At 40.3% G+C, this 12519-nt stretch overlaps 1 protein-coding gene across 1 annotated transcript; it reads left to right on the top strand.

Annotated features, from left to right (window-relative positions):
- Window positions 1-1888: 1888 nt before the first annotated feature.
- TLR5 (toll like receptor 5) lies at window positions 1889-7622 on the top strand. The gene is made up of 2 exons (XM_065738497.1): window positions 1889-1989; window positions 4032-7622. Exon 2 carries the CDS (start codon window positions 4036-4038, stop codon window positions 6619-6621), a length of 2586 nt encoding a protein of 861 aa, XP_065594569.1. The 5' UTR covers window positions 1889-1989; window positions 4032-4035; the 3' UTR covers window positions 6622-7622.
- Window positions 7623-12519: the final 4897 nt, after the last annotated feature.

A 12519-nucleotide genomic window follows, 5' to 3' on the forward strand; every position in this document is an offset into this window, starting at 1 on the left:
TGTCCATAAGTAAGTGATTCCATGAGTGAAGAAAAACATGTGACATTTGAGATAAGGGTACTTTCCTTGATCTGCACTTTCTCCAAAAAGTAAAAATGACTCACTATTCTCTACAGAATCATGATGTGGTTATGGGCATACAGGGATAACAGGAAAGGGATGCTTCTTCAATTTTGTGGCAGTGAGGGACCCAAGAATTGATGAATGACTGAGAAAAACACACTAGTCTATTCAGGTGAATTTCTATAGAATTTAAATAGTCCTCAAAATCTGATCCATATGCCCTTCTTTCAGCCATCAACCTACACAGCCCCACCACGTTCTGCTGCTGCCAGTGCGTGCAGGCCACTGCACAAGAACAGCCCAGGGTGAGGAGCCCTGCACAGCAATTGCAGACCTTCTGGAAGTCAGCGTGAAAAGGAGGCCATGCTTTAATCAGAGCTGCAGGTAGGAATCCTCTGGGGAACCTTCATGGAGCATCTCTGACAGAGCTGCAGCTATGAATCAAGAGCAGTGTGCACTATTCATGGACTATTTCAAGTTGACCATGGGAAGGAGAGACCTCTGATACTGTGACCCAGTCAGGCAGACGATTAAGAAAGCAGAGGAATTGGGTTCTTAGCCTTCCTTAGTCTGAGAAGCTTCAGGCTGTATCTACTAAAGGAACTGCTTTAACCACAAGGCTATTAACATGTATGTATATCAGGTAACAGTATATTATACCTCTCCTGATGAAGCTTGGCTACTGTGCAAACAACAATGCAAGAGCATTGGCAGGACAGAAGTTCAAAAGAATGTATTGTATCTAAAAATCAGAAATGTAACATTTGAAATGATATGATTATCTACACAGAAACATCTCTTGATTAGATTTTAAACCAGAGAATTAAATCAAGTCTTAGAATTTGCCAGAAAGAAGAGGGATGGCTCCAGTCTGTCTAGAAACTTCTTCATAGAATGTGTTGCAAACTCGGTAGTTGTGGTTAAATGAGTATAAAGCAGTCTCTGTTCAGTTAGCCTGGCTCTGGATATGTATGTGTAGAACTTGGATTAAATGTATTTTGTAGACATTCATAAGCAAAACTGTAGACCGATGGTGCAATCAGTGTACAGATTAATTTTATGCTAAATCAGTGTAATTTTTTTATACAAACCATCTCATTATGGATGAAAAAATCTCAACAGATGATTAAATAGTCTTTGTCTCTTTTGGGTATGGAAGGGAAAGAAGAGGACTAGCCTCTATGCATTAAGTTTACAGGCAAGAAATACATGCTGACATTGTTTGAACCTATATTTTTCTTCTCTTTCCCTTGCAAGCTTTTGTGGTGTCTATGACAGCTAGTGGTGTTTCACAGAAAGACATCAGGATAACAGCAAGGGAGATCTTACATCCTGCTTTCCATATTGCAAGACCTTTAGACGTGAAGTGAAAGTAAAAAATACCTTCCCAGTTGAAGTAGGATTCAGGTTTATTCCCTCTTTCCCTCTGCAGACTTGCAGCAATCACAGGTGAGATTCTCAGGCACATATCAAAAGATGTTGGTACCATTGCACACTGCTCACCTGTGATTCCCTGACCTACAGAAAATGGCCTGGATGTTTTGGTAAAGTTAGCGAGTCATCATCTCAGGAAACTCTTCACAGGAGGCTATCATGGTCACTACAATATGTTACTGATAAAAATCTTTTAACTATCTAAATGTTGTGGTAATTGTATGAGTGGTCTCCTGTAGAGCCTGTCCAGGTAGCCAGCACCTCTGCTGTTTCGTTCTCCAAAGCTGACAATTCAGAACCATTGCACTGAAGTCAGCTGATCATTCTCCTAAGTACACATCAGGTGAACTCACGTGCTGGTTTATTTCTGACCTAGGACTGTGTGGTGGAAGCAGAGGAAGCTGCTGAGGAGAGTAAGGATGCTAATGACTGTGACTCAATACCACTTCTGAAATGGAAATTTCCCTTTTGTATCACTCTCTTTAAAAGCAAGTAAGTGAACATTCTCAGACATCAGCAAAAATAGAGCAGATAAGCCATTATTTACTTCTGTGTACTGCAGAGCATTTTGGGGGGGGCATAGAAAGGGGAACGACAATTTCTTTGTGACTCTCTTGGGACAGCTGTTGTCCTAACTTCTTTCCTGGCTCATATACATAAAAAGGTCACAGTCTAGGACCCCTCTTCAGCCGTACTTCAGGCATTATATGTGGGTGTCCTAAGTTGTGCTGAGCTGAGACACAGACACCACTGCAATATCTACTCTCAGGTACTATCAGTTCCTTTCTCCTTTGGAGCAAATCCTGAATTCCTTACTGAGACAAAATGTGAATAAAATTCGAATGCCAGGACTTTGGTATTTAGCACTCCATCCTGAAGTCATAATCTCTGTCACATTCACAGGTCTTGTCCCAAACAATGAAATCTCTTAAGTGCCTTAATGACGATAAAAAGTGAGAGGGTTAAAAATGAGTGTTTTTTTCCTACTTGATCTTTGAGCCCTTAGGGTAGAAATTTGCAGACTCATCTTAGTAATCACAATGACTAGTTGCTTGCAAGCTAGGATTTTAGTATAATGACTTTGAGAACTTTGACAGAAGTGTTAGGTTCTGTGAGACTGTGTCAGAATTAATGAGACTTGATCGTACTATAATAATCTACGTAGTAATTTCTACTTATCAGTCTGTAAAACAATGCTTGGTCTTTTGTTTGGTATTTGAAATGTGAATATCAGACTATTTTCTGCTGACATACTTTATAGTTTCCCCAGAGTCTGTGCACTTTATATGACAGCAACAAGCATAAAAGATTTTAGTTCAAGTCCTAAATTCTGCATAGAATTCTGTTCTTGTGCTTTAAAGGAGCCATGTGCCTAAATCATAATAATTAATGGAATTTACCTCTTTTTAATTACCAGCTTAAAGCCCGACTCTTTTCCTCTCTGAAACAGATGTACCTTGTAGCTGTTAGGTGGCCATCAGAGGGTTTGGTTCCACCAGGATTTACACTTAGCAATTTTTAAGCAGACTGCTGGAGGTCACCAAAAACCTTACACTGAGTTGTCAGTCAGTCAATCATTTCAATGAATGTTGTTTAAAAAGGAGAGACAGATGGTTGCAGTCTTAATTAACTCTGGTGGTGATGTTTTTTCTACCTACAGTACAGAAACAACTACTTTGGTGCTAATAATTTGCTATACCCTACATCGTGCTCAGTAAAAAAAGACTTTCCTTGTTTTGGAGAGGTTTGTGCCAGAGAGAGAGACAGGCAGACAGATGGCATAATGCATGCAAAATCCAGAGTAGGAATAAATTGGATTAATCAGTCAGGTGCATAAATTATGCTGTGTACCTTTTTTTTATAGCTTAGCAATTTCCAGTTCAGCAGATGTAGTTTTTTATATCTTGCAGCACTGTTTCAGGCTACCACATTTCTCTTTTCCTTCACTGTTAGCATTGCTGCTGCCTATAATAAAAATGGTTTGACTACTCTTTCAGGAACTATTTCACATTGTGGGGCTAATGTCAGAGTCACAGTCAAGTCTCCCTTTTAAAAATCCATGGCTGTTAGGCACTACTGTGCTACAACAATCTAAATTCCAAGTAGCATCATAGCCAGCGTGGGGAGAGAGCTGAAGAGAGCAGCACTGGCCTGCACTGTTGTGATCACTGGGTGACTGCAGTTGTACTTGGGTAATCCATACTGCTTAAACTTTTTTGGATAACCAGTTAAGGAATAAAGCTAATATACCAGTGTTGTTACTTCCGTGATGCAGATTGGATAGCTAGACCATGATTTTCATACTTAACCAGTAGAGTTCTGGTGCTGATCTTAACCCTACTGCTATACATCTTACTTTTCACGTCTTGGGAATTCATCTCTCTTTGAGATCTGTATTTTGAGCAGTCAGACAATGAGGTGATACCTTGAAGACTCCTGAGAAAGGGATTTGGGAGATTTATCCTAATGTCATTTTAAGCATGACATTAGTCTTTTATTCTACAACAATTAATATTTTAATTTCTTTCATGCAGATCCATGATGTTACATCACCAGCTGATAATTGTCTTTGGAATATCACTAGCTGGAGATACATGTGCATCTAGAAGCTGTTATTCAGAAGCCCAAGTCTCCATGTATAATTCCTGCAACCTCACAGGTGTTCCACCTGTGCCAAAGGACACTGCAAAACTTTTTCTAACTTACAACTACATCAGACAAGTGACTGCAACTTCATTTCCACTGCTGGAGGATTTGTTCTTGCTGGAGATTGGAACACAACATGTCTTTCCTCTTTATATAGGAAAAGAAGCTTTCAGGAACCTGCCAAACCTTCGTGTCTTGGACCTGGGATTCAATAGCATTCTTCTGTTGGATCTGGATTCTTTCGTAGGTTTGCAACGTTTGACCGTACTCCGTCTGTTTCAGAACAACCTTGGGGATTCCATTCTGGAGGAGCGTTACTTTCAAGATTTGAGCTCATTAGAAGAATTGGATCTTTCAGGAAATCAAATCACGAAACTTAATCCACACCCTTTATTTTATAATCTAACCATCTTGAAAGCTGTGGACCTGAAATTCAACAAGATATCCAACCTGTGTGCAAGTAATCTTACCAGTTTCCAAGGAAAACGCTTTTCATTTTTTAGCCTCAGGTCTAACACTTTGTATAAGACAGATAAAATGGTCTGGGCCAAATGCCCAAATCCTTTCAGAAATATTACATTTAATACACTGGACGTTAGTGAGAATGGCTGGAGCACAGAGACAGTGCAGTATTTCTGTTCAGCTATTAAGGGGACTCAAATCAATTATTTAACGTTTCGCTCTCATACAATGGGCTCAGGATTTGGCTTTGATAACTTAAAAAATCCAGATAAGGATACATTTGTGGGACTAGCAAGAAGTGATCTTAATTTGCTTGATATTTCCAGAGGATTCATTTTCTCTCTCAATTCTTTAATCTTTAAAAACCTCGGTAATCTGGAATTTCTAAACCTTTTCAAAAACAAGGTAAATCAAATCCAGAAACAAGCATTTTTTGGCTTGGAAAACCTAAAACTTCTCAATCTCTCCAGTAACCTTTTAGGAGAGTTGTATGATTATACTTTTGAGGGGCTACACAATGTACTGTATATTGATTTACAGCAAAATCACATTGGGATGATTGGTGAAAAATCTTTCAGTAACTTAGCAACTCTGAAAATAATTGATCTCAGAGACAATGCCATTAAGAAACTCCCTTCCTTTCCACACCTGACTTCTGCCTTTTTAGCTGACAATAAGCTGATGTCTGTAGCTCACACAGCAATAGCAGCAACACACATTGATTTAGAGAGAAACTGGCTTGCAAATCTGGGTGACCTGTATGTTCTTTTCCAAGTTCCAGACATGCAGTATCTCTTCTTAAAACAGAATCGTTTCTCTTACTGTGTGAAACATGTTAATGTTATAGAAAATAACCAGTTGCTTTATATGGATCTAGGAGAAAACATGTTACAGCTTGTATGGGAGAGAGGTTTATGCTTGGATGTGTTCAGGACACTGTCTAAACTTCAGGTTCTACTCCTGAACAACAACTACCTTAGTGTTCTTCCACAGGAGATTTTTAGTGGTCTGACTTCTCTAAAAGTACTTAATCTAGCTTCCAACCTGTTGTCTCACCTCTCTCCTGGGGTTTTTCCACAAAGTCTAATAAACCTAAATTTGTCTGGAAACCAGCTTTTTTCCCCTGAGCCTGAAGTCTTTATGACTTTGAGTATTCTGGATATAACACATAACAAGTATGTCTGTGATTGTGCTTTAAAAAGCCTACTAGTGTGGCTAAATGAAACCAATGTAACCCTAGCTGGCTCAGAGTCTGACAGGTACTGTGTACACCCACCTGCATTAGCAGGTGTACCAGTGTCACTTCTGACATATGATGATTGCGATGAAGATGAACTCCAGCAGACACTCAGGTTCTCAGTATTCATTTTCACATCTGTCACTTTTCTCACGTTTCTGATGTCAGCCATCATTTTTACTCGTTGTCGTGGCATTTGTTTTGTATGGTATAAGACCATCACCAAAACTTTGATAGGAAGCCGTCCACCAGCAGCAGCTACAAACGAATATATGTATGATGCGTATTTGTGCTACAGCAAGAATGACTTCGAATGGGTCCAGAATTCTTTGCTGAAGCACCTGGATTCACAATATTTTGATAAAAACAGGTTTACCTTGTGCTTTGAGGAACGTGATTTCTTGCCTGGGGAAGAACATATCGACAATATTCGTGATGCTATTTGGAAGAGCAGGAAAACAATTTGTGTCGTGACCAGGCAGTTTCTCAAAGACGGGTGGTGCGTAGAAGCCTTTAATTTTGCCCAGAGCAGGTACTTCAGTGATTTGAAAGAGGTTCTCATTATGGTAGTAGTTGGGTCACTTTCTCTATATCAACTGATGAAACACAAACCAATTCGAATATTTTTACAAAGGAGTCGGTATCTACGTTGGCCTGAAGATTATCAAGACATTGACTGGTTTTTAGATAACCTTTCTTGCCAAATTCTGAAGGAAGAAAAAGTGCAAAGGAATGTCAGCAGTATAGAGCTGCAGACTATAGCAACAGTCTCACACTGACAGTTGATGGGTCACCAGCTTTCTCAGTACTTTCTGTTTTAACTGTGCCGTGGCAGGACAAAGCAGATTTGCTTCATCTTTCCCTGAAAAAGCAGGTAGAGAGATAACTTTCACTTTAACTCCTACTAAACTTGGAAACAACTTGAAAGCAAGCAGCAAGTAGAATTGGAATCAAAGTGGAATTATTTTATGGACAATGGCACTCATTTTCAGAAGAATTAAATGAATGACAAATGCATCATGTTTTGGATGCTCTGCATCACACAACTTACTATTGCTTTTTAGAGTGCTACATACTTTCAGGTCTCTGTTTCAGTGACAGGAGGATGCCCTTTTTTTTTTTTTTTAATTCTTTTCAGAAAGAGTCCATTGTACTGTGTGGGAGTGCCTTATACCTTTATGCTTTAAAATGGTGCTATATAAATTCCATTTGTTCTCCACCCAGCTAGGCTCACATTCTCAACTGCAATGCACAAGCTTTGAACTTCATTCCTTTCTCCTCTTCAGCTCTCCTGCTTGGTGGTGAAGCTACAGTCATTGGGCTGCTTCATTTGCTGCTGTTTCAGTTGGTCACTCAGTTGAGCTGCTTTCCAACCTTCACAGAGAAAGAGGAATCCCCCTCAGATCTGAAGCAAGCCTGAAAGCCAAACAAGAAACTACCTCCACAGCCATCAAGGCACTGCCAGGCAGCTTTCACATTCTGTGGGTGGAACATACGGATTACTTTACTGCATTCAGCACCGTGCAGCTGCTTGCTTAGCCTCACCACATAGGATGAGGGAAAGAATCAAAGGTAAAAGACGTGTGAGAACTCATGGGTTGAGACAGATAGAGACAGGTTACTGGGTCGAACAGAAACCGCATGTGCAAGCAAAGCAAAACAAGAAATGAATTTACTACTTCCTGTCGGCTAAGCAGATGTTCACCCACTTCCAGGAAAGAAGGGCTCATCACATGTACTGATGTATTGGGAAGACAAATACGTTCTGAACATCCTCTCCTTCCCCTGCTTTACCTCAGGCTTCCTTGCTGAGCCTGACGCCATGTGGTAGGGGACATCCCTGAGGCCAGACTCCTTCAGCTGTCCTGGTGCTGTCCTCTGCAGGCAGGACAACACAAGGCAATGAAACATCCTTGGCTCCATGCAAGCACTGCTAAGCAAAAGCAAAACATCAGAGTGTTATCACTGCTATTTTCAACAAAACACAACAATGTATGAACCTCTACAAAGAAAATTAACTCTATCTCAATCGTGACAGTCATGAACTGTAATAAAACCTGCACCCTTTATTTTGAATGCCATGTATTCCTTGAGTGTATTGTTGAAGTGGTTTTATACATGTATTCAACAAAAGCTTACCAAAGTAATTCCAGGATGGGCTGGGTGAGTTCTTCTCTGTAGTGAAAATGCAGGAACAGATGGGTTTATAAACTGGCTGTCTTGACCTGAGCTGCAAACAAAAACAACAATCTTAACTATTTTCATAGAAATAAGAAGATACAATCCACTTCAGAACAGAATGAGCAGAAAAGTAAAGTTTGCATGGGGCAGAGGAATTGACAGAGGGACCGGGCTGTGCTCAGGAAGCCCTGGGTGTCGCTGTTGGCTCAAGGAACAGCGAGGGCTTTCCTGCCTCTGTCCACTGCAGCCACTGACATTACGGGCAAAGGGCCGCTGCAGAAGGTCAGAAAGAGAAGCGGCAGCCCCCGTTTCCCAGAGACCTTGCAGGCTGTTAGTGAAGCCATCTCTGTGCCTTTCTTTCAGGTCTCTAAAAATGTCAAACTATTTTTTTTCCCCCGGCCAGCGCAAATATTTAAAGGCATTCTTTTAAGTCAGAGGTTATGTCAGAGAGTATTTAACATCATGAAGCATTGCTGACAGGCAGCCAAAGCAGGAATGAGGGTACAATCAAGATCATAGCAGGTCTAGGCTGTTAGCTGAGGCATCTGCACATGGTGTAAGACATGACAATTCTGAAAGCATACTTAAATTACATCTCAATGGCTGTCACATAACATTTTTCATCATACTAAAAGAAAGCCCTCTCCTGTTTGGTCCTTACTCTATACTTACAAGACACTCCTCTAATTTCAGATACTTAAAACTTAATTCAGCTAACATATGCAAGAACTATCGAATGCAAGTAGATATCAACATTGCTGAGATGGCTTTAATCAAAGACTTTGCCACTGTTTGAAATCCTCTATACTGCCTTTGCCACGGGTGGGAGGCAGCTAGATAAAACTTGCATGTGCTTCAGACTTTGAACAGGTCTGACTTTTTTTTACATAAAGGTAATGAAGACTTTGGATGAAATTTCATTGCGTGCCTCCACCCTTATATACCATTTTGGAAGTGTAAGGGGATCACAACTGTAAGGAGCAGCTGAAAAAACATCCTTATACCACAGAGGTGTCATAAAAACAGAGGTAGCCCAGCCCCTGTCTGCTCTGCAAATTCTGCTCCAAGGGGCTGGCAATTGCAGCCGAGGGATTTTTGGAGAAAATGTTACTGAACCATTCCTGATTGTGGAGCGGTTTGTAGGCATAACTCCACTGTGAAACTTCAAGGAAATCTGAAATAACTTTCTTTTTTATTCATTGTGAAACTACTCCAAGCCTGAGACTGAGAACAAGTGCAGTCTTCCAATTTTTTTGTCCTATAGACTAAAAAATTGACTTCAAATAGATCACAGGACTCTGATCACCACCGCCATGGAGTCATCTCTTCCTAAATAACGAAGCCAGGGGAACTGTTGAGAAAGGGCTTATGCAGACTTTATACTGCTCTGCTCAGCAGAAATTGCAAAAGCATCCTGTACAAAAATGGAGAACGACTATGCTTGATGAATTAGGGCCATAAATTGAGCCCCAACCTCGTAACTATTGATCAGATTTCCTTTAGGCTCACTGGGAACATTACTGCTCTATTAGAATTTTATGGTTCTTCAGTTAAGGATACTCTCATCAGTTTTACTCACCTTCCTCAGTAGAAGACATTAACTTGTTGGAGAGTGTCCAGAATAGGGTGTGAAGTGTGACACTGTCTCTAAAACAAGCTATTAGGATGGAAGCTGGTGAATGTATTTGCAGCAGCACCATGGCAAATATTCAGAGGACAGTGACTCAGTGCCACATGGTATCAGCTGAGATACTTTATATTAATACCTTGCTTCCACCACTGCAATGTCTATTATAAACATTAACAGGTCAAGCAGCCGCTGTGGTTCAAGAGCTACAGCTAGCAAAGCTGCCAGAGTCCAAAGTCTACGTGCACTCAGCACCAGAACCCAAGTTCCACAAACATATTTCTACATAGGATAACAAAACCCACCTATAACACGACCAACTTACGATTTCACATTTTGCACGATAATTATGTCACATACGTTAAGACAGGGTTCTGCTCCCCTTCCCATCTACACGGAGTGGGCTCATCAAAGCATTGTCCAGTTAACATTTGCTATTCCCTGTGCTAACCCTCCTCAGGGGAGATGGTTCATCATGCTGCTAGAGCTATCACCTTCTTAATTTACACTTATTAACTGTCATTGATCTAAATCCAGCAACTATATAATCTCTCTGGTAGCACAGGTAAGACTACAGAGTTCACTCTCTCAAGTGGGACACTTATGCATGTGTTACTCAGAATCACGTAGCCTTTCTTATGCTACATCATTATCCCAGCTCATTTGCCGACTTTGGGCCTTCCTCAGCATGACAGCTCTTCTACTTCTCACTGCCAGAGACCATCTGGGTTTCAGATTATTGTATCCCACCTTCTCAATTTCATATGGTACTGATTATTTTACAATGGCTTTTAATGTGTTCTCTTCTTGCTAGAACTGTGAATTTCAGCAGTCCAGTTAAATCACAAAGCAAGACCCATACCTGGCAAAGTACTTACAGATGAAGAATGATACACAACTGAGTGGCAGGAATGAGTGGTGAAAACACTGCAAATGAAGCAGGAGCAGCACATATGGATCTCTGGTTGATCACCAAAGTTAGGAAGGGCAAACAAGGCAGCCTAAGCATCTTGTCTTCAAGAGGGGACTCCCATTCCATTCCAAGTGGAAATTGGAAGCAAGCAAAGACAAGAGAAGGAACAAGATCTAATGTCTGAGTCTGCAAACAAGATCAAACAGAATTCTCTCATTAATCAAGCAGATTAAGGAGGACTAGCACTAGCAAATACTTGTAAAGTTTCATTGTACTATATAATGTTGCCAACAGCAAGCCTGCAGTTGTGTTAAGTAAGTCATTCAAAATCAGAAGACTGGTATATTAACAAACAAACAAACATACAAAAAAAAAAAAACAAAAAAAAAAACAGATTACAAAACAATGATAAGTGTTTGTTATTTGACACTGTAAGACCACATCTTTACACTTTCTCTGTGACCATGAGGTGGAAATTCATGCAGCCATGGATACAAGAGCCAATGCTTTAAGAAATAATCCGAGTATTTCAACACTTCCACTTAAATAGGAAATGTGAGTAAATTAGTCAGGCCTTGAGTAAGGAAGGAACAACTTTAGTAAGATGGTGAAGACAACACAGACTGTCTTTCCAGCCCTATTTGGGTGGTGGCCTTGCACCACATATGTAATTCAACTGTTCAAAGTTTTGTAGTTGTCACTGATAAATAAGCTAAACAAAAATATGGCCCTGACTGAAATGAAATAACCTGAAGGAGAAATAACAATATGAAGACTTCCCACACAGACTAATTTACATCAGTAGTTCTTACAAAGCCTCTGTTGGTGACACATCCATTAGACTGCATGGCAGTCTCCAGGAAGGTACAGACACTTTTGTGATGACAAAGATCATGTTCTGCTTTGGGGTACAAGTACTTTTTCATAAACAGCTTTTAGTTATCTGTATTCTATTTCATCTTCTGTAAAGATGAGCTGAGCATCCTGGTCTTCAGTTTCACTGTGCTGCTTCTGGCAGCCATCAAGATTCCATAGAGTGGAACAGAACTGCAGATGCTGCTGCACTGGTATTTCCTTCAACAGAACATAGAAGAGCAAAGTTTAGGAGCTGAGGTTTGCCCAGAAGGCAACTGCAAACACAGACACCAACCACAGAGACACTGCATGCCAAGGACATAGCAGAAATGTTAAATTCAGACTTCCTATTCAGTCTGGTATCGTATCTAGGCACTACAATTGGGCCAACCCAACTCCTGAGTGATTCTCTCTTGCACAGAGATTGAAATGGGGATCTCTTTCCTTTCTAACCTTACCCTTGTGCTTTCTGTGCTGTGTGCATACATTTCAGCTACTGCCGAAAATAAGTCTACATTTCCTTTCCCAATACGCAAAATTCAGAATATAGATGTCATGAATTATTTCATAGAGCAAAGACTATCTATTCATAGCAGACTATGTTTGCTCCAGACGTGCGGTTTTCCTTCCTTTCAGATAGCCTATTGTTTGTCTTTTCCATTTGTATTAAAAATAAAATCTTTGAAAACTGCAAGTAAGGGAGAAAAATATATTCCTTCTGAAACTAACAATTCTCCAAACAGGAAGGTTAGCTTTTTCCTGTTTAGACATGATGTTCAAAGAAAGGAAGTCAGGACTTTCAATGATAATAATAATTACATAGTATGTATATATCAGTAATTATCACAAAGTCTTAATTCTATTTCATGTGCCTCAAATGCTACACTGCTGTTTAGAGTATCTTAATCTTTACCAGTTCACCAGCCTCTTGCAGTAAGAGATTAATGAGCAGTCACTGCACTTGGTCGATCACCTGTATACTTGCTTTTTGCAAGCTTCCAGAGCATAACAGTGTTATCATACTGCTTCAAGCCTGCGTGGAGAGCAGTGGAGCAAGCAGAGAATCCTCATACAAAACAACAAACTGCACAGTGAGCACAT

The sequence above is a fragment of the Cyrtonyx montezumae genome, unplaced genomic scaffold (genome assembly GCF_038088225.1).
Source record: "Cyrtonyx montezumae isolate F1298 unplaced genomic scaffold, pur_monq_1.0 scaffold_0, whole genome shotgun sequence".
NCBI lineage: Eukaryota > Metazoa > Chordata > Aves > Galliformes > Odontophoridae > Cyrtonyx > Cyrtonyx montezumae.

What these genes read in the sequence shown, in the direction of transcription:
- TLR5 (XM_065738497.1), top strand. Translation starts at nt 4,036, where the DNA reads ATGATGTTACATCACCAGCTGATAATTGTCTTTGGAATATCACTAGCT.